At 57.0% G+C, this 22,118-nt stretch overlaps 1 protein-coding gene across 1 annotated transcript; it reads left to right on the top strand.

The window, feature by feature from the left end:
• The first annotated feature begins 3,127 nt into the window (after positions 1-3,127).
• On the top strand, positions 3,128-22,118 carry SGPP2 (sphingosine-1-phosphate phosphatase 2). Its single transcript, XM_061566305.1, has 6 exons — positions 3,128-3,339; positions 12,090-12,242; positions 17,313-17,492; positions 17,872-17,961; positions 20,072-20,443; positions 20,613-22,118. Exons 1-6 carry the CDS (start codon positions 3,139-3,141, stop codon positions 20,790-20,792), a joined length of 1,176 nt encoding a protein of 391 aa, XP_061422289.1. The 5' UTR covers positions 3,128-3,138; the 3' UTR covers positions 20,793-22,118.

Below are 22,118 nucleotides of genomic sequence, written 5' to 3'. Positions count from 1 at the left end.
TCCCTGCCTTCACCACCAACCCGCACACCGCCCAGCGTGGTGAAGTATGGTCAAATAACCCCCCGCGACGCGCACGTCATGGGGAGGGACCTCGTCCAGCAGTGGATTGACCAAGGGCCGTAGATGACGACACATGTGACAGCAGCAGCAGCACGATTGCAGCAGAGAACCGCGTGTTGTTGTTGTGTTGTTGTTTGTTGTTGTTGTTGTCCTTCCCCCGCACCTTCGAGTAGCACGGTTGACTACATACGGCACGAAAGAGGTTCTGCATATTCCACATACACACAGAGATGGCGAGAGAGACGAGTTTACAAATCGTGTATGATCTCCGTGCTGGTAATATACAAATTACCTGGGAGGATAAAACACTGTTTAGTTTTACTTGTATATGCATATTTAAGTGCTTTGTTTACCTCTCATATTCTTGCACTCCTGTTGTGTTTTGGTATTGTTTGTTGCTGTAACTTTCTGTCTCGTCTGTGAAAAACAAATATTTACAGCTCATGGGATTCCTCGTGCGGTATCAATCTTCTGCTCTGCGAGCCGCCAGGCCCTGACGGCACCGCGCGCTCCGAGTCGCCGCTAGGGGGCGGTGACGCTCCTCGGTGCGATGGCTGAGAGCCCAGGGCATTCCATTCTGTTTACAATAAAAAAAAATAACAACAACAATTATTATTAATTGATTATCCAGGAGAGCCACGCTTGAGGCGTAAGACTCTTTTCCAAAAGGGTTATGCTGCTGCTACATTGGGTTTGTATTTGAAAATTACTTTTTAAAGCCAACTAATGATGAGACGTGTCTATTATCAATATATACGTGGGGAGCAAACCGGAGCACCGGGAGAAAATCCAAGCATTGTGCGAGGGGGCAATACTGTATCCCCGTAAAAATAGAAACAGATGGCGATTTGTCCACTTTCTGTACTTGTGCGTGTGAAGGTCGATGATTTGTGCCACACACAAACGGGTTGTGTGGATGTTCTCCGGGTCCTCCGGCATTTCCCTCGACATTTAGAAACACGCGTTTCGAGTGTTTGGCTGCTAATACATTTCCTCATTATAATCCACTTCGCTGAGCTATCATGTATAGCCAGGTCGCTTCTTAAAACAGCTCCATGGCTCTGCGAGCCTTACCTGGTGAAATATTTGTTTTTAAGTGTTTAGTTTACTTAAGAGTCTCCAGCACGGCGCCAGCGGTTGATCTGCGTCGCTTTCACTGCACGGAGCCCACGGCTCTGCGGCCCCCCCCCCCCGCGACCCCTGGAGGCCAAGGCGCTCGCACTCGATAGAAACTTCAAGTCTCGACTGAAGACCCCACCGCCTGTGTGGGGAGACCCTCTCCTCTCTTCTCTCTTCTCTCGCTCTCTTGCTGCTCTCATGAGTCTCGCTCTCTCCCCGGTTACTTCTCACCCATTCCTTCCTGTTTTACACGCACGCCACTCTGACTGACATCCGTTTATTATGGGCGCCTTACAAATCGAATTTATTATGATTATCAGTTTAATTAAAATCATCCCGGAACTGCGTGCGATCTCGACAGCTAAGCAGGTGTGAGCCCGGGCAAGGCTCGGATGTGCGGCGATCACCGCCGTGCATAACAGGTGCTATAGGCTGCTGCAGGGACCGCGTGACGGTCGGCAAAGGGCAGTGCTGCGAATTCCATCGCTGAACTGAACTCATACGGCCATCGCCAGCCCATCTCCGCGAGAGGCCGCACCGGCGAGCGGAATGACTGCCGCATGGCCGAGTAACCCAGCGCGATGACTCGCACGGCGCGGGGCAAGCAAGTGGCCTGGCACAGAGCGAGAGGACTGCCCCAGCACGCGAGTGCAGTGTGGGGCCGTCCATAAATGACGTCACGCGATTTTGGACGATTTTTGACCCCCCCCCCCTCGTCACACGACGTCACAAAGTCAGACCCCCCCCCCTCAAATATGACGTCACGAAGCTCTGCCACCCCCCCCCCCCTTAAATAAAATAAAACATGCTTTAAATCGCTTTAAACTATTGTCATTGTAGTGCGTATTTAATGTGGCGCTGCACTCTGATGTTGTAGGAGAAAACATTTATTAAAAAGTCTATTTAATTAAGTAGAACGTGTTGCCTATATTTATTTAAAGTTGCGCATTTTGATGTAACGTCACATTTCACAACCCTCCCCCTCGTCACACATCGTCACAAATGTCTGACCCCCCCTCCCTAGGTGCGTGACGTCATTTATGGACGGCCCCTGTGTGTGCCCGTGCGGAATGTCTGACCCTTGCTCTGCGTCTCTGCCTCGCTGCAGCTCGTGGGCTTCGTGGGGGATGGTGGGGGGTGGAGGGAGGGGGTAGTGGGGGATGGTGGGGGGTGGAGGGAGGGGGTGGTGGGGGGTGGTGGGAGGGGGTGGTGGGGGGATGGAGGGAGGGAGTGGTGAGTCATGGCGGTGGGGGGAGAGTGAGTCATGGGGGTGGAGTGGTGGAGCGGGGGGGGGAGAGACACGTGACTGGACCGGTCTTAACTTCGGGTGACTTCACTCAGAGCAGGTGTGCTGCGGCGCTCTGCCCCAGTACAGGTGTGAGTGAGTTCGACACAGGTGTGAGGGTAGAAGTACAGGTGCGAGGGTAGAAGTACAGGTGCGAGGGTAGTGTCGGTGTAAAGCTTAGGACAGGTGTGTGTCTGTGTGTCCCGCGGTGTCGTTTGAACGGCTCTTGTGGTTTCCGACAGTTCACGCGTAGAGTTGAGCCAGGCCATCGTAGCCCTGTCGGGTGAAGCTGATTGGAGGCGATGCCGAGTTGGCTGTAAGAGGCCAGCGCTGTTCGACCTCGCTCGTCGCTCTTTGCTCGGCCAGGCAGTGACGGCGGCTCTCGCGCTCACGGCGGGACATGGGGAACTCCATCGCGCAGTGGCAGGACCCGCGACTCGTGGCGGACTTCCAACGCTTCTGCGGGCTGGAGGCGACCTGGGAATCATCTCCCAAGAACAACGGCACCCTGCATCATCACGGGATCACCAGTCATGGGACGCAGAATCATGGGATCGTCAATAATGGAATCGCCAATAATGGGATCTCGGATCATGGAATACAGAATAATGATAATGGAATCACGGATCATGCGATTACGAATCACGAGACGCAGAATAATGGAATCGCCCTTAATGGAATCACGAATCATGGCACACAGAGTAATGGGACTCAGAATAATGGGATCCAGAGTAATGGGGTCACCGCTCATGGAATCAACAATCATGGGATCGCAAATCACGCGGACGCGGGTCCTCGGCTGCGTTCCGGGCACCGAGGAAGGCGGCGACGGCGCGCGGTTGCAGAACGGGAGCGGCGAGCACAAGCCTGGGGTGGTGAGTAGGCGAGGTGTGTGTGTGTAGGCGAGGAGTGTGCACGGCTCCAGGCTCCAGGCGCAGCCCTGCAGCTGCCCGCTCACGCCATTGCCGGTGGAAGGGCCGATGCTCAAGGGAGCTCGAGAGAGAGTGGGGTGGTGGGGGAGGGTATTTGGCCTGCTCTTCCACGTTGACCAGACGTCTTGGAAGAGGTGGGAGTAACCCACACTTTACCACGCCGCAAGCGAGCGATCGGCTGGCTGTGGTTTGTGAAGCCACGAACTCTGCTGCTGCTGCTGGGTGGACAGAGGTGGCGGTGGGGAGGGGATAAGAAGTTCGCTCCCGTCGTTTCTTCTGCCGCGTCGGGAGGTTGAATCGAACCGGTGCCCTCTGCGTGGCGAGTGCAGCGTGCGGACCATCACACCGAGGCAGCAATGATGACTATTGATATGAATGTTTTAATTGTTTTCACTATTACAGTGTGTTGCGAATTACGATACTAAATTATGACGAATCAAAGGGCCATTGGTGGAAATGTCCCGTTCACACGACGGGACCCAGTACATCCCAAGAACGACTACTTCACGAATATTGATTCGTGTGCTGTGAAGAAGGCCCATTGCCCGAAACGTCGGCTATTATCATTCTTAATTTGAGGCCACGGTGTTATTGGACACGGAACCGTGTTGTCGTTGACCGCGCTTGTGCACCACCGCCTGTTGTGTGGAGAGAGGAGGGGAGATAGACATGTCTGTGGATGTGAGGTGGTGACGGGTGAGGAGCTAGGAGGTTGAGAGGAGAAGGCGGTGGGGGGGGGGGTGTCTAAGCCACCGCGCCTCACGTGGAGCGTCTCAGCCGCGCTCACGCCTCATTTCACTCACAGCCAGCGTCCCAGAATCCACTTCTCATTTTACAGCGCAGCTCAAAGACTCACGGTTCGCACAGAAACGCTTCTCTTAATGGCATATAATGTATGCGGCGATGGGATGTTTTATCTAATTACAATATTGCTCATCGAACGAGTTATGCTAATTAAACACACATTTAACAGCAGCAGCAACAACACGTGCAGTAGCTCATGGGCACATTGGGAAATCACGCGGCGCCGCGTGACGTGCGGAGAGATGCAGAGGAGGACACGGGAGAGCGCGAGCGTGAAGGAAGAGAAAGCGACTCTCCCACTCACTTGCTTCTCAATTACCCCCCCGCCGCCCACTCACCCACTTACCCACTCACTCACATACCCACTCACCCACTTACCCACTCACATACCCACTCACTCACGAACCCACTCACCCACTTACTCACTCACCCACTTACCCACTCACGAACCCACTCACCCACTTACCCACTCACCCACTTACCCACTCACTCACTTACCCACTCACTCACATACCCACTCGCATACCCACTCACTCACGAACCCACTCACCCACTTATCTACTTATTTACCTTCCCACTCACTCACCCTCTCGCTCACGAACCCACTCGCTCACCTGCCCACTCACTAACCCTCCCGCTTACCCATACACTCACCCCCTAATTTACTCACTAACTTTAAAACTAATTTACCCATTCACACACACACACACTTAGTCGCCCACTTATCCTGTCACTTACCCGTCCATTCACGAACGAACCCACTCAATTACCCACTCATTTAGTCACTCACGTTTTCAATCATTTACCCACTCACCCTGTCACTCACTTGCCCACTCACTCACTTGTCCACTCACTCACTTACCCACTGATTAATTTTCCCACGTCATTTACCAGCTCGTTCGCTCACACAAAGGAAGCACAATGCAGGGTGTGTAAAGGCGCGGGGTTGATAAAGCCGGGAGAGGATAAAGGAGACATTTAAATGCAGAGGGAGAAGGTGGGGTGGGGGTGCAGGCGGAGTGGCCCAGGAAGGGAGCTCTAGTGCTGAGATTATTCAGTGTGTTGTTATTAGCTGTTGTTGTTGTTTGCCTCTCAGCCCTCAAAACCTGAAGCATCTGATGAGGCCATGAAGGTATAAACCGGTCCTAGCCTTTGCCTCCTTAGACAAACACAGTACAGTGCTGCTGGATGGATGAAGACATTGCTCGGAAGGTCGTGGAACGCTTGCCAACACGAGCCTGTCCTGGCACGCGTTGGCGCATTTGCCAAGTACTTTATTCCTTTTAGCTCTGGATCTAGTCCCACGCATCTCGGGTATTGATTTGATCAATGTGGCCGGGTTTCTCCAAGTCGAGTTCCCAATAACAATGCCACTTTCCTGCAAAGTTTCGCTCGCATTGGACCAACTTGACGCCAGTGATGGTGACCCCACGATACGGGCGGACGGCGCTAGTGCACACACACGCGCACGCACGCGCGCACACACGCACACGCGCACGCACACACGCACGCACGCACACACGCGCACACACGCGCACGCACGCACGCACGCACACACGCGCGCACACACGCGCGCACACACGCACGCACACACGCGCACACACGCGCACGCACGCGCACGCACGCACACACGCACACACGCACGCACACACGTGCGCACACACGCACGCACACACGCGCACACACGCGCACGCACGCACACACACACGCGCACACACGCTTCCAAGCCTCGCCGGGGACAGCGTCCAAAACATTCTCTCTCTTTTCTCTCCGCGGTTTGAAGGAAGCAGCTAAACGTGTTTACTTAACCGGGTCTCAATATCCCAGTCGCCGTGGTTGCGCGGTGGCTGTGAGCGGCGGTTGGGCGCCGTGAGCGTTGCGGGGCTCCCTCGGGGCTCCCTCGAGGCTCCCTCGGGGCTCCCTCGGGGCTCCCTCGGGGCTCCCTCGGGACTCCCTCGGGACTCCCTCGGGGCCGAGAGGAGAAGCCGCGTCCACTGACGCCGAGCGCACCGCTCACCACCCCCCCCCCCCGGCTACGAGTCGCTCCATCTCCACGGCGGAACGACACGGACCCCCAAACAGCCAACTCCAGAGCTGTCAACCCCTTCTCGGTGCCCTACATTGTTGCAGACCATTTCAGGACATTATTAGTCACCCAGTGCCCTTTCAATCTCAACGTTCATCCTACAAAGTCCCATCGCAAAGTACAAACACAAACAAATAGCCAACAAAAACATGTTGCCGTATTGACACGGCTGCACGCCGTATGGACCTGGAAACGCAGTTTCCCTGTATAAGAATAGGGGGTAAACCGTGTGGGTTGACTGCTATGCAACTATGTTGCCCGACCCCCCACGTAGTTCCGTCTCCACAAACAGACACACAGACACACACTGTCACACACACAGACATACACACAGACACTGTCACACACACAGACATAGTCACACACATAGACATACAAAGATCCCCCGTATAGCCTTAACAGACTGTAGGGGCAAGTGCTATTAGCGAGCACCTATGAAGGCCAGAACGGTACACGAGGGGGTTGGGTGGCGAGCACCACTCCCGACCGCCTTTGTCTCCGCAGTGGTGATGTTTACACACCGCACCAGGTACTCATTTAAGGCTGAGTCGACCTAGGGGAGGCCCAGGACCGGTTCAGACAATCGTCACTGGTGTTGGCCGTGAGCGGGAATCGAACCCGGATCGCCAGGTTCATAGCGCAGCGTAGCGCTAACCGCTACACTACCGCTCCCCAACATACACACACACACAGACATAGTCACACACACAGACATACAACAACAACCGCCATTCGCCACTAAGTGGCGGTGACGTCACCACGATGCTTGTGCCAGGCCAAGTGCACCTTGAGGCCACGTGAAGTGTCGAAAGCCCGCTGGCAGGAGGTCACGGGGCAGACCCAGGTGCCACTGGTCGACTGACCGAGATGACCGAGATGACTGGCTGATGCACCACCTGTGCCCCCTACTGTGCCAACTTGCTGTGCTTTAGCCACCCGGCGCTCCGCTCGTTGTTGTGAGCGTCGCTCCTCCGCCCTCCGTTGTTGTTGGAGGGCGACTGCCTCCAACTGCCCAGTAGCATCCTTCACGAGCCTCCTCCACTGAGGCCAATCTTGACACCGCTGGTACCAGTCATCGGCAAGTCCACTCAGCTCCACGTCCTCCTGTACCACATCACTCCATCTCTTCTCCAGCCCGTGCCGCGCCCGTCTAGCCCCCTCGATCCGGCCGAACAAAAGCTGTTTAGGCATGCGGTGGCTGGGCATGCGGGCTACATGACCCAGCCAACGCAGCCTTGCCTGCCGGAGGAGCTCACTGATGGGACTTTGCCCAGATCTTTCAAGGATTTGTGAGCTCCTCACACAATCCAGCCTGGTTAAACCCAGGATGGATCGTAGGCAGGCCAGCCTAAATGTTTCCAACCGGCGAAGATGCTCCACCAGGGGGGTCCACGTCTCGCAAGCGTAGAGAAGGGAGGGAATGACCGTGGCCGAGAAGACCTGAAGCTTCGTGCGGAGCGACAGACCAGGTAGCTTCCACACAGCGTTACGCAACCGATGAAAAGATATTGCCGCTCGACTGATTCGGAGTGAGACCTCTGCTGATAGACTGGAGCCGGTCATAAGCACACTGCCCAGGTATGGGAAACTCTCCACTCTCTCCACAACTGCCCCATCACCAATTGGGAGTTGTGGGGGTGGAGTGTCCGATGGTACAAAATACCCAGGCAGGTGCTTGGTTTTGGTGGGGCTGATGGTAAGGCCCCACCTCTTAGTGGCACGCTCCAGTCTCAGCAGCAGCGCCTCCAACTCCTCTTCTGAATGAGCAGCTATTACCAAATCATCGGCATACATAACGTGGTTGACCAATAGGGAGCCATCCCTTGATCGCACCCGGGCGTCGATCAGCCTCCCATTATATCTGTACCAAACGGAAATTCCCCCGGTACAGCTATTGAAGGCTTCACGAACTACGCGGTCAAAATAGATGTTAAATAATGTGGGAGCCAGAGGACATCCCTGTCGCACCCCAAGGTGTACAGGGAAAGGCTCCGACTCCCGGCCACGTAGTTTTACCCGGGCCCGCTCACCATCATGAAGGTCCTTAATGATCGTGAGCAGAGGGTCAGGGACTCCGAAAGCACGAAGAACAACCCAGAGTCCAGTCCTACTGATGGTATCATAGGCCTTGACCAGGTCAATAAAGCAGAGATGTAGGTCTTTTTGGAATTCCCTACACCTCTGCTGTAGCAGACGGACAGAAAATATGGCATCTGTGCAGGACCGCCCTTTCCTGAAACCGCATTGGGGCTCCGCAAGCCCCTCCTCAGCGTGCCTAGCAAGGCGATGTTGAATAATCCTTGCCAGGACCTTACCCGGCACACTGAGGAGTGAGATGCCCCTGTAGTTGTTACAGTCTGTGCGGTCCCCCTTCTTAAAGAGGGGGACCACCAGGGCATCCTTCCAGTCCTGCGGAACCCGTCCAGTGGTCCAGACTGTTGTTATGATGTCATATAGGGCAGTCTGTGCACAAACGCCACCCTCCCTCAGCATTTCGCTTGGGAGATCATCTCTGCCCGGTGCCTTCCCTGGTCTCAGACTCCGGATCGCCCTCAGTACTTCCTCAACAGCTGGAACCTCAGCCAGCCACTCACAGGGGGTGACCTCTTCCAATATTTGAGGCACTGCAGCCTCAGCAGGGTTATCCCCACTTTGTGCCATGATGTTTTCCTGGCTGAGAGAATTTCCCTCCCCCAGGACCTCACAGAAATGCTCAGCAAATCTGCAAACCTGTTCCTGGGGGTCGGAGATTGGATCACCGTTTCCTGCACGCGACTACAGACTACAGACCCCCGGCCCCCGGCCCTTCTGTGGCTGTGACGCCGCCCGGCGCAGAGCCCCGTCGCTCTGCTGAGGGCGGTCGGTGTGAGGCCTCTGGCTGAGCCCCTCCGTGCTTCGTCTGCTGCGCGCTCGTCACGTTCACTGTCACTGTCGGCGTCACTCGCGGCCGCGTCTCTTCCCCCCCCCCCCCCCCCCCCCCATGGTGTGGCCAGCGAGGAGGAACTGCTGGGATTCGGGTCTCGGAGTCGTACGATTTTGTCACGCGGGGAGAATGCGATGAGCTATAAAGCTCTTTTTGACAAATGTCAAGAAGGGGCGGGTCAGAACGTTACAACAACAAGCAATGTAAAAACATACACAATAGGAGTGCAAAGCAAAAGTAAACAAATCACTTAAACAATAAACAACAAAATAATACAGCAGCACTGACGCGCACCCTGTGGGAGCGAGCAGGGTAAATCTCAGGAGGGTAAATTTCCAGTAGGGTAAATCTCAGGAGGGTAAATCTCAGGAGGGTAAATCTCAGGAGGGTAAATCTAAGGAGGGTAAATCTCAGGAGGGTAAATCACAGGAGGGTAAATCACAGTCGCAGGCAAAGTCGGCACCGTCGCAAGCGACCCCCCGCCACGGCGAGGAAAGCCGAGGAGGCTGCCCGCTGCTGTTTGCTGAGCTGTAATCCGCCGCCGTCGACACACAGCGCACACACACACACGGATACAGTCGCAGGCAAATATCCCCCCCCCCCCCCCCGTCTAGCCCGGCCACGCTTATGGGCCAAGCGCTGTGAGCGAGGAGCACCGATGAAGGCGGCACGGCACACGAGGGGGGGGGGGAGGGTGGCCAGCACCACGCCCGGCCGCCTTTGTCTCCCGAGTGGCGATGTTTTGCACATTGCAGCAGGTACTCGTTTGAGGTTGAGTCAACCTAGGGGAGGCCCAGGACCGGTTCAAATAATCGTGACTGGTGTAGACCGTGCTCGGGAATCGAAGCCGGGTCGCCAGGTTCATAGCGCAGCACGCTAACCACTACAATACCGCTACCACACACATACACACGTACACACACATGCACAAACATGCACACGTACACACATGCACACGTACACACATGCACACGCACACACATACACACATGCACACACACACATGCACACACGCACACACATGCACACATACACACATGCGTACACACGTACACACGTACACACATGCACACGTACACACACACACACGTACAAATAGCGAGACCCCGACAGCCGAGTGGGCTCTCTGGCGATACCAAGCCGTGAGCGAGCGTCGTGGTGTAAACCCAGCGCCGGTGTTTGCACAGCTCGCTGCGTTTATTCTTGCCAAGCCGAGTCCACCTCGAGCTGCGGTGGGTTTGGGGGTTGACGGGGGTCGAGCATTGCTGTGGAGAGCGACGCGGGTCCACCGCTTCGCTCTCCAGTGCAAGGCCCGCGGGCACATGACGGGCCCCTGGTGGCCTTCAGCGTGGCCCCCCACAAAACACGAATGGTGAACACACAACCCCATCGTCAGCGTCATCAGCGTCGTGGTGATGCCGTCACAAACCCCCAATGGTTTCAAATGGCGTGGCGGCCCTCGCCACACTGGTGACGTCTTAGCGGCGAAAATGGCCTTCCCCTCTAAAAATGAGTGAAGCACGCTGTTGCAGATGTTGTCGGTTTGAACTCGACGGGCCGCCCTGGTTCAATCCGCAGTGGCGCGTGTGCAGCACCAACAGTGAAATACTACCACGCGGCATCTGCTTCGCAGTGGACATTCAATATCCCGTGGCAGCACATGTCGACGGGTAGGCCATGGTGTTCCGGCTCCACGGTGACTATTTTCCAAATTCCCCGCAAATGATGACGTTGGGAAACATCGCGATCGTCACCCCTCCCCCCACTACCGCGACAACCTCGCAGGACCCTCCTGCGAGAAGAGGCCGGACTGTCGCCCGCCCCAGAGAGTAGATAAACGGGAGTACCCACCGTTTACTCCACCGCACACGCCACCCTCGCCTAAGGACTAACGGCGCACACGCGACGCGCTGCGCGAGCTGAGCAATCGACGTGAATCTGTTTTCTGTTCTCCCTTCATTTAAATCACCATTTGGGGGGGGGGGGTGAGGGCACGGGTGGGTGTCGAGGGGGGTGTCGTCTTCGTGGAAGCGCGAGGCCGGGATGCCGTCCCACCGTTGCGTCACCGTGGCCGGGGGGCCACCATCGGCCCGCTGGGTGTGCGACGCATCACGGCGGTGGGCCTCCTCCACGCTCTCCTCGTCTCGGCCCCGTGGCGGCTGTGGGACGTTTACACCGCTGCGTTCAAACTGACGATGTTGATTGTAGTCCTTCCCCCGCACCTTCGATTAGCACGGTTAGCTACGTACGGTGTGAAAGAAGTTCAACATGCGTACAGGCAGACATGGTTATTTTTGTTCTTCCCCGAAACCTGCACGAGTATTGTTGTTACAACAGATTATACCGGTGATGATGCTGCTGCTGCATTGGCAGTGGTGCATAAATAACAACAATAACACACTGAACACATTCCATGTCAACAACAACCTACTATGTGACCTTAAAATGATAACATAATAAGCAATGGTTTGTGCAACGGGCCTTCACTATGTATGCATGTATGTTGAACTTCTTTCGCACCATACATAGCCAACCGTGCCAATCAGAGGTGCGCTCTGAAGAACGGACTGTTGGCTGAAACGTCGCCCGCTATCTATATTTTGTTCCACTTGAGGAGCTGTTGACAGTCGCGACATTCTGTTATGAGGGTGGTTCCTTGGTTGTGATTCATGGGCTCGGCGCGATCGGCACCGTGGTTGAGCTGTTCGCTTTGTCGGCTCACAAATCCGTTCCCGGGTTCGCCACTCGACGAAGTCCGGAGCGGGGCGGTCGAGGCGTCTCTCCCGCCTCGATTCATGCGCCCGCCCGCTCGCAGCTCTCCCAGCACCGCAGTTGTCGGTTAACGGTGTGGGGGGGGGGGGGGTCTTTGTCGTCGCCCAGGTCCTCACCTACAAGGTGCGGAGCCGCTTCCTCTACTGGCTATTCCTGGCGGGCGCCACGCTGGGCCGCGAGGTCTTCTACATCACCTTCATGCCCTTCTGCTTCTGGAACTTCGACCCCTTCGTGGCGCGCAGACTGCTCGGCGTGTGGATGGTGGGTGTACCCCCCCCCCCTACCCCACGGCCTCTACTGCCCAGCGGATCTGAGCAGCCAGGCCCCCCTCCGCTCGTGAAGCCGACGTGGCCCCCATACCTCACCGGCCCCCGGCCATGAGAGGAGCACACAAGCACCCGTGACAAAATGTGTTTTAGTCCGTCGGCCGATTTATTGGTTTTAAAACCAAATAGGAACAACCGGCATTTGTTTCAGCAAGCAGACAAACTCTGGACCGGTTTTGAGTCTCTGGGTTGTCTCTCATCAGCCGAGTCGTGCTTGTCACCCACGCGCCGCTGGATTACCAGATGTCATTGGCGAGAGCGCTCCGTTCAAATTACGGCCCTCCCTACATTCAACGCAATTTGCGATACCGTGCCCTCAGCGGAAGCCCGCGGAGGGCATGTTGCAGAGGGGCAAGCTGGCGCAATCCGCGAACACGTGCGGTTCCAGTTAACGAGGCAGTGTCACGTTCAGAAACCAGGTCGTAAGGTCACCACGACCGCCGCCACCACCAGCAGTGGAGCGCCATAGACCGACGCGTCCGAGGGTTCACACATCGCGTCGGGTTGCTCGTGGTGGCAGCGTTCGCCTCTCGTTGCCGAGGTTCGTCGTTCAATCCACGGGGAGCACGGCCGTTGCGTTCCGGCGTCACCGTAATTTTTTTTCAAACATTACCCACGAATTACTCAATTGGGATCGCACACTGCAGTGGCAGCAGCGGCAGCAGCAGCATCACCCCCTTCCTGGTAAAGCTTGGCAGGACCCCTCCTGGCAGAGAGTCACGAGGCTCGGTGAGGCCTCCCCTCCTGGGTGAAACAACAGTGGTGGCGCCGCGAACCACCGCGTCTCCGAGAGCTTCCACTGCAGCGGCTGTGTTTCAATAAAGCAAGCGGCCTGTCAGCCTGAGCCAGCCACCGGCCAAGCTAATCTGAGCCACCCAGCACCTCGTATGTATGGTCTGAAAGAAGTTCAGCGTACATGAAACAGATGGTGGGTGGCTCTCGCTAATAGCATCTCGCAATCCAACAGCAGTTGTACAAGCCCGACTGCTGATGAGACCCAGAAGGTCTGGAGATCACTTGCCTAACAACATTCTGATGGACTAACACACACTGTGTTTTACTCAGAGGGACAAAATGGAGTTCTGCTTGGCCTGTGTCCACGGATGGATTTGGTCGTTATAAATCCAAGTTTAGAACCAGGCACTTATCGCGATGGGGCTCGGGGTGGGGGGACGCACGCCGGGTTCACGAGCGGTGGCCCGGGCGGGGCCCCATCGTGACGGAGAGCGCGGCCGCTCCGAGAGCACGGCACGTCGGGGCTCAAAGTCCGAAGGTTCGGTAGACGCGTCACGGCCGCTCGATATCGCGCGTCTCTCGCACGGTGGATGATCGGTCAATCTGTCACGGGCTGTGACCAGGTGAGCGGCGCGCTGCACGCGCCCCGTTTTACGAGAGAGAGGGGAGAGAGCGGACATAAAAAAATATGAGGAGAGTTAATGCGGTGCGAAAATTCACCGTGGCAAGGGTCGTGAGGGTGGCGAGGATGGTGCGGGAGTGTGGTGAGGATGGTGAGAGTGTGTGGTGAGGGTGGTGAGGGTGGTGGAGTGTGTGGTGAGGGAGTATGGTGAGAGTGTGTGGTGAGGGTGGTGAGGGTGGTGAGAGTATGTGGTGAGGGTGGTGAGGGAGTGTGGTGAGGGTGGTGAGAGTGTGTGGTGAGGGTGGCGAGGGTGGGGCCGGAGTGTGGTGAGGGAGTGTGGCGAGGGTGGTGAGAGTGTGTGGCGAGGGTGGTGAGGGAGTGTGACGAGAGTGGTGAGAGTGTGTGGTGAAGGTGGCGAGGGTGAGGTGGGAGTGTGGTGAGGGAGTGTGGCGAGGGTGGTGAGAGTGTGTGGCGAGGGTGGTGAGGGAGTGTGACGAGGGTGGTGAGAGTGTGTGGCGAGGGTGGTGAGAGTGTGTGGCGAGGGTTTGTTTAAGCCGAGATGTTCTGGGTTCACGCTCCCCACGCGCCGTGCGTGTCAGAGTGCAGCGTAGCACCCAAGCCGGAGCTGCCGCTTATGATCGCGTGAGAGCCCAGCACAAAAGGCACTTTCGCAAGGGGGAACTCGGGTGTTAATAAGTACTACGCAACAACAAAGACTTGGGCAGAGATCCATTAACTCATAGACACCATAAACGCACACGGAGAACCATTCATTCATAGAGAGACCTTAGACTCGCGTAGAGACCCATTAACAGGTTTTGAGTGTGCGTCTCTCTTCCCCTGGTCGCGTAGATTTTTCTCCATGTCCTACACTTTTTCCCTCCACGGTTAGAATCAACGTGCGTTTAGAGTATTTGGCTGCAATAAATGTCCACGTGACGATGATAAGCCACTTCGTTGAGCTATCATTTGTGTCCGTGTCGCTTTTTAAAAGAGCTGTATAACTCTGTGGGCCTTATCCGGTGAGATAAAATAAAAACACTGTTTCGTTTTAGTATAGAGGACCCATAACGCCTACGAAGAGAACTGAAGGTCAAACGCAAACGACCTTTATGGGCAGGTGAGATGAGAGTGAGAAGGAAGAGCTGGATCTTGCGGCGCATGCTGCCACAGACTGATAGGGGCAGGCGTAGACTGGCACGGACTTAACACGCGAGACCCACAGACCTGCGCAGTTTTTTATTTTTTGTTTTGCATAGACATCAGAACAGGTTGAGCACACGGCCCGTCAACGGGAAGTTTAAATCAGACAGTTAAATGTCATACACTTAGCCGAGACCGAGTTTACGATGTGGGGGTGAGGCCGTGCACGGATTCTGTCCCGCAAAGTACTACAGAGGCGTGGCTCGCCTCGACAGACGCCCTCCGTTCGTCCACGATCAGCCGCGATAATCGTTTGTGTCGCTTCACGTGAGAGGGCCTGAGAAAGCAGCCCACACTTTACCCCACCACACGCGGTCCCGCCGTGCCACAGACTGCGCTATGTCCATTCACACCGCTGAGTGGAACGTGGTAGAAATTAAGCGGTTGATAATTTAAACGAAAAAAATTGTATTATGTACGCATGTTGAGCTTCTTTCGCGCCGCCTACTCAGTGGCGAGGAACTTTGGAAGTCTGCGCCAAATTTGGGAAGCGTTTTGTTTGTGTTGTTTTGCTGGCGCCCACGAAGAGGTTAAAGATTAACAGCAGTGTTGCTCTGGAGCACAAAGTAATGGGGCCTAGGCTGCGGCCTCCACCTCGGCAACCACAAGCCGGGTCGCCGTGGTTACGGGGCCCACAGGCAGACACGAGAACTGAAGCCTGGCATTCTTCCATCTACAAGCGGCCTGCTAGGGTTGAGATAACAACGAAACACACACATAGGCATATAGACAACACGTCTCCTTCTCAAATGTGTCGCTGCACATAAAAGAAATATGTATAAAAGTGTTTTACACAACCCACCAACCGCCCAGAGCCTGACTGCTGTCGAGCCAATGATGCCGCAACCGGTCCAGAGTATGCGAGCTATCATCCCTTAATTCTAGATTTTAAGCTTTCGTGACTGCAAGGATTCATACGCTTAAGTTTTTTCGGTAAAGTCATCCCTTGCCACCCTTAACGGGCGATGGCCAACAGCACACGGACAGCTTCTGTAAGGGGACCTTTGCACTTGTCAAAGTGATTTCCCGCTCAAGTGAACATCGGGGCGTTGGTGCACTCATCTCTGGTGTACAACGCTAAGTAGCCGGTGGAAATCCCACCTTCCTATGGCAGGAGCGACTCTGTTCATTTGACAACCGATGTTGGCTTCCCCACAGAGTGGTTACTGATTTTATCGACCCCGGAGGGAAGATGGGTTGAGTCGACCCCTAACCAGGAATTTAACTCATGACCTTCTGATTGCTGCAAGCCACCAGCCCGGTGTACAATACATACAGTACAGACAACCCTACGCAGCAGTTAAAATTTAATAACTTCAATAGTTGGTGCACAGTTTCCATGAACGTAAAAAAACAGGAAGCCAATTATATCTCGATTTTGCAAGTGTCAAAACATGTACAGTAATCCTCCCGTACACATCCCACTGGGAGCTCCTGAGCAGCACGAGCTCGCATCAGAAGACGGCCCAGCAAGAGGACGTCACAGAACCGCTTCTGAAGCCACGCGAACAGCCTCTTCATGCCCACTCGCCAAACGACTTTTTACGTGCCTCACAGAATGTTGTAACACCAAGCGCCCGGAACTTGCCTCGCCAGGCCGATACGATCAGCTCGCGACACTGGGGGACCCGGTTTAGTCGTGGCCGCAACCTGGATTCGGACCCAGGATGCTGAGAGCTTCGCCTGCATCGGGCGGCGTGGCCTTGGGTCAAACAGGGCTCAGCCCCCTCGAGCCGGCTGACCCAAAATGACAACACCCCAGCAATCTGCTGCTGCTGCTTGTGACGGTGGTAGTGGTGGTAGAGTGATTGTGGTGCTGTTTGTGGTGATGATGATGGTGGTGGTAGAGTGATTGTGGCGCTTCTTGTGGTGGTGGTGGTGCTGCTGCTGTTTGTGGTGGTTTAGTGCACATAGCCTGGCACGAGCGCCGTGTTGACATCACCGCCACTAATTGGCGAATGGCAGTTGTTGTTGTTGCTGTTCGTGATTGTGATGGTTGTGATGGTTGTGATGATGATGATGATGATGTTACAAGACTAAACACGCACAGTGGCCGTCAGAATGGGTGCCCCGTCGAGCATCGCAAAACCAACCTCCTCAAGGGAAAGTCATTTAAAGTCCACTGCGCAACGAAGTGTTGAGTCTCAAAACAATGTCTGGGCCGCCCCGAGGGATATCACCAACGTGACCGCGGTAGCCGGCCGGCCGGTCGCCCGGGGTGACGCGGCGCGAGCGTCGTCCCGCGGGCTCTTGTTGCGCGTGGATCTCGCATCTCGGGTTTCGCGGGGCCTCCGTGTCCCACCGTGACCTGCACCCTCTCCCCACGCCATCTCCACCGCCACCTCCCTGCCAGGCGAGCCCGTCTTGAGTTTCCTTTCTCGTCGATTCACTTCGTGAGCTCGATTCGGTTGTCACATTTGTCCTGCCATCTCCCCGCGTCCCCAGGTGGTGATGTACGTGGGCCAGGCCTCCAAGGACGTGCTGCGCTGGCCCCGACCGCCCTCCCCGCCGGTGGTGAAGCTGGAGACGCGCGTGGACGCCGAGTACGGCATGCCCTCCACGCACGCCATGGCCGCCACCGCCATCCCCTTCTGCTTCCTGCTGGCCACCGTCGGTCGCTACCAGGTGGGAGGGGAGGGGGCGGGCAACTCGGCATCGCACTGCAGCACTGCCGGCATCACCTTCCTTGCACGACCGGCATCAATTTGCGCTACCGACGTTAATACACACTACACCAAATATTAATTTGAGGCTGAGAAGACCTAGGGCCATTCCTCGGACCGGTTCAGATATTAGTCACTGGTGGCCCTAAGCTGGAAAAATCAAACCGGGGTCTCCGGTTTCGTAGCGCAGCGCGTTAACCGCTACGCCACCGCACATAGTATCAGTGACAGCAGCACATGCACACGCACATACCTGTCTGTCTGTCTGCAGGTGCTTGCCCAGTTGGGCATGCCACATTCTGATACGTTATGCACCCCCCACCCCCCCACCCCATTCTCAGTACTCGTACGGATGGGGGCTGCTCGTGGCCGTTCTGGTGTGCGCGCTCGTGTCGCTGAGCCGGCTCTACACGGGCATGCACACGGTGCTGGTGAGGATCCCCGCACAACAGACAGAGGCACCAGGGTTAGCCGCCATCGGCCGACGGGGCCGTCTAGCGAGCACCCGGCGATGGCCATGGTTGCGATTCGCGCCATCCCCTCCCTCGCCGCGCTCTCCCGGGCGATCCAATCTCGTCGCTCCATCTCGTCGCGGCTGGACGTGCACCGATGAACCCGGCGCGACCCCCAGGTGGAGGTCGAACCCTTGGACGGGTCAAGCTCGACGGCTGCCACCTTTTTTTTTGGTTTAGCGCCGATTTTGGGTTTTCGTGTTGTTTCTTCTCACACCGTTTTGTATTTCTGGGCAGAAGGTACAGGTACAACTGGTTCTGGCGAGCACAGCCGCCGCTGCAGGTAACCGCGGAGCCAAGGGTTGGGCAATGGCGTTGTGCGGCTTCGTAATTCATTATTTATATAGCGCCCGGCCACGCACGGGCGCTGGCGAGACACAAGCAGGATAGGAAGGAGCGCAGGGGCGGGAGGGTGAGTAGGCATACTGGCTGAGGAAGGGAGGGTGAGTGTATAGTGAGGGTGAGTGTATAGGGAGGGTGAGTGTATAGAGGTGAGCAAGCGGGGAGGGTGAGCGAGGAGGAGCCATGTGCGAGGAGCTCGGTGGCTTCGGAGCGCCCAGGTTGAGTTCCCCCCCCCAGCGCATTCCCCCCTTTAGCCGACGCTCATTCCACTGCCAAGTACGAGTGTAGCTGGTTGCCAAGAATGACAACAAGGTGAGGTAGCCACGTGGGTCAGGGGTCAGAGCACTGAGCCGGCACCGCTGAGGACATGGGTTTGTATCATGGTCAAAGCCACCGCGAGATAAGCACCTCTGCCGGTCACCGTTGCCTGCAACGCAAAAAAAAACATTTGCGTGAAATTTGGTTCCGCGCATTATTTTACTTCCAGCTTCTTAGAGTTACAAATATCGGTTCTGTTTCCTGCTCGAATGAGCACTGAGGCATTGGTGTTCATGGCACCGCTTAAAACTCTGAGCCAGTGGTGGAAATTCCACATTTTTTTTATCAGAATCAGAAACGGTTTTAATCGCCATGTAAGTTGCACAAACAAGGAATTCACTATGGCGGGATGGTGTATACATTGAACAAGTAGGAATATTAACTTATATAAGGTTATCCAGCGAGACGACCGGCTATGTCAACCCCCATCCAAGATTTGATCTCGCACCCTTTCCAAGAGCGATAGAGAGAGAGATAGATACAGAAGGAGAATGCAATTATGCATGGGGGTGTAAGTCTGGCCCACTGCCTGGGAACGCCATGCGCCCTCAGGTGGAGTGAGATGACGTTCTCCGGGTAGAGAAGACACCTCCTGTCCACGATCGTGAGAGCTCCAAGGCCGGGTTGGCTCGGGGGGAGGAGGGGGGGGGGGCGACGGGGGTGACGGGGTTCAGCAGGGCGCCACCCGGCCCGGTGTTTCGGGTTGAACTGGGTGGACGAGAAAGCCGACGGGACACGTTCGCCGTGACGCAACTACTCCTGCGGGCATTGGGGAACGCGCCAGGCAGGTCGCAAGACGTCGTCCGGGCGGGCGGGCGAGGAGAGCGACCGATCGTGCCCATGGGAGTGGCGGCCCGGTCGGGGGGCGGGGCGGTGGCGCCCGGCACTGCGTCCGAGATGGAGTGGTGGGATCGTTACGCCGCGGGCCGTGAGCGATGGTGAACGATGCGGACAGTGAGGACGATGAGCGGTCCTCTGGGTGTCACAGTGTGATGGGGCGAGTGGTCACACAGTGGTCCGCGTGCCGCGCTGCGAACCGCAGCCGACCGCGGTTGTGAGTTGTATCTGATCCCGTCCCGGGTCCCCCAATCTATACTGACCGCAGTGGTGAAGTATGGTCAAGCAAACCCGACGGCTGACGTAATGTGGCGCATCCTTCATCTGTCGGTCTATCCTCTTGTCTGTTCATCTGCCCACCTGCTGACGTCAGTCCATCCAACCATTTATCAACCTGTCCGTCTGTCTGTCCAGCTATCCATCTGTTCATCTACCAGTATGTCCCCCTGTCCATCTACCCACCCACCCACCTATCCACCTACCCACCCACCCACCCACGGTGCTGCGTGTGCTGCGTGTGCTGCGTGTGCAGGACGTGGTGAGCGGCGTGACGATCACGGCGGTGATGATCGCCGTGTCCTACCCGCTGTGGGACGTGCTGGACGAGCTGGTGCTGTCGTCGCCGCTCTCCCCGGCCTTCGTGCTGCTGGCGCCCTTCCTGCTGTGCCTCTACTACCCCGAGCTGGACCACTGGAGCACGGCGCGCGGCGACACCACCATCATCATGGGCGCCGGCGCCGGCGGCCTCCTCGCCGGCTGGCTCACGCGGCGCCTGGGTTACGACGTGGAGCCGCACGGCCCGGTGGCGGCGCCGTTGGCGCTGCCCGACATCACGCCGCACGGCGTGGTGCGGGCACTCGCCAGGTTCGGCATCGGCATCGCCGTGGTGGTCGTCACGAGACAGGTAAAGCTCTGCGTCTTCGTCGTCGTCGTCGGCACCCATGATTGATGCTGTCGGTCTAAACGTGAGATTAAGGTGGACCCCCCTAGGGCCCCCGTGTAGATGGTGAAGTCTGTGTACCCCCCCCCCCGTGTCCCCCCCTCCCGTGTCCCCCCGCCCCCCCCCCGTGTAGGTTGTGAAGTCGGTGTGTCTCCGCGCCGTGTGCCGCGCGTGCCGCGTGTCCCCGCTGGATGGCGAGTCGCGCCGCCGCCTGCAGGTGGAGGTCCCCTACAAGTTTGTGACGTACGCCACCATCGGAGTCACCGCCGTGGGCGGCGTGCCCATCCTGCTGCAGAGCCTGGGGCTCGGGTAGACACGGGGCGGGCACCCTCACCACCCTCACCAGCCTCACCACCCTCACCAGCCTCGCCAGCCTCACCAGCCTCGCCACCCTCACCACCCTCACCATCCTCGCCACCCTCACCACCCTCACCAGCCTCGCCACCCTCACCAGCCTCGCCACCCTCACCAGCCTCGCCACCCTCACCAGCCTCGCCACCCTCACCAGCCTCGCCACCCTCGCCACCCTCACCAGCCTCGCCACCCTCACCATCCTCACCACCCTCACCAGCCTCGCCACCCTCACCAGCCTCGCCACCCTCACCAGCCTCGCCACCCTCACCAGCCTCGCCACCCTCACCAGCCTCGCCACCCTCACCAGCCTCGCCACCCTCGCCACCCTCGCCACCCTCGCCATCCTCGCCACCCTCACCATCCTCGCCACCCTCACCAGCCTCGCCACCCTCACCAGCCTCGCCACCCTCACCAGCCTCGCCACCCTCACCAGCCTCACCACCCTCGCCACCCTCACCACCCTCACCAGCCTCGCCACCCTCACCAGCCTCGCCACCCTCACCAGCCTCACCAGCCTCACCATCCTCACCACCCTTACCATCCTCACCACCCTCACTATCCTCATCACCCTCACCACCCTCACCACCCTCACCAGCCTCAACACCCTCACCACCCCCACCATCCCGAGTATCCTCACCACGATCACTCGCCATGTTCCCGAAGACCCTCATCCTCGCCACGACCCTCACCCTCACCATCCAGCCCTCCCCCTCATTAGACGCCTCACCCTCACTGCTCACATCTTATCCTCGCGCTCACCCTCATCCTCGCCCTCACCACAAACCCTCACCACAAACCCTCACCCTCACCACCCTCACCCTCACCACCCCCACCACCCTCACCCTCACCACCCTCACCCTCACCACCCTCACCACCCTCACCACTGGGCAAGACGGAAGGGCAGCGAGGGTCTCTGCTCGGACGTCACCGAGGGGCCGAGCGGACGGCGTCGGTGTGACGCGCCGAGTGGGTACCCCATCCTGGACACCGGACACGCTAAGGACACGCTAAGGACACGCTAAGGACATGCCGTGGATGTACCCCCGTGAAGGCTGCGTGTGCGGCACGTGGAGGTGGAGTTGGCGGCCGTGCTCTCCGCTCATGAAGCGTGTCCGCCATCACCGGCGATCGCTAGCCGAATGCTGCACCACTTTTACCAAATTGATATTTTGATTTTTTGAACAACAAAACTGTCAGTGTACACGTATGTATTTGTTGGCATATGTTAATGAGCACTAATTTATTGAATGGCATTTTTTTCTCTTATTAAAATGCAGGGAGTGGA

Source organism: Lethenteron reissneri, chromosome 36, assembly GCF_015708825.2.
Source record: "Lethenteron reissneri isolate LAM-NWPU_2019-01 chromosome 36, ASM1570882v1, whole genome shotgun sequence".
NCBI classification, from domain to species: domain Eukaryota; kingdom Metazoa; phylum Chordata; class Hyperoartia; order Petromyzontiformes; family Petromyzontidae; genus Lethenteron; species Lethenteron reissneri.
The sequence above is the reverse complement of the archived record's forward strand: the minus strand, read 5'-3'. Positions and strand labels throughout refer to the sequence as shown.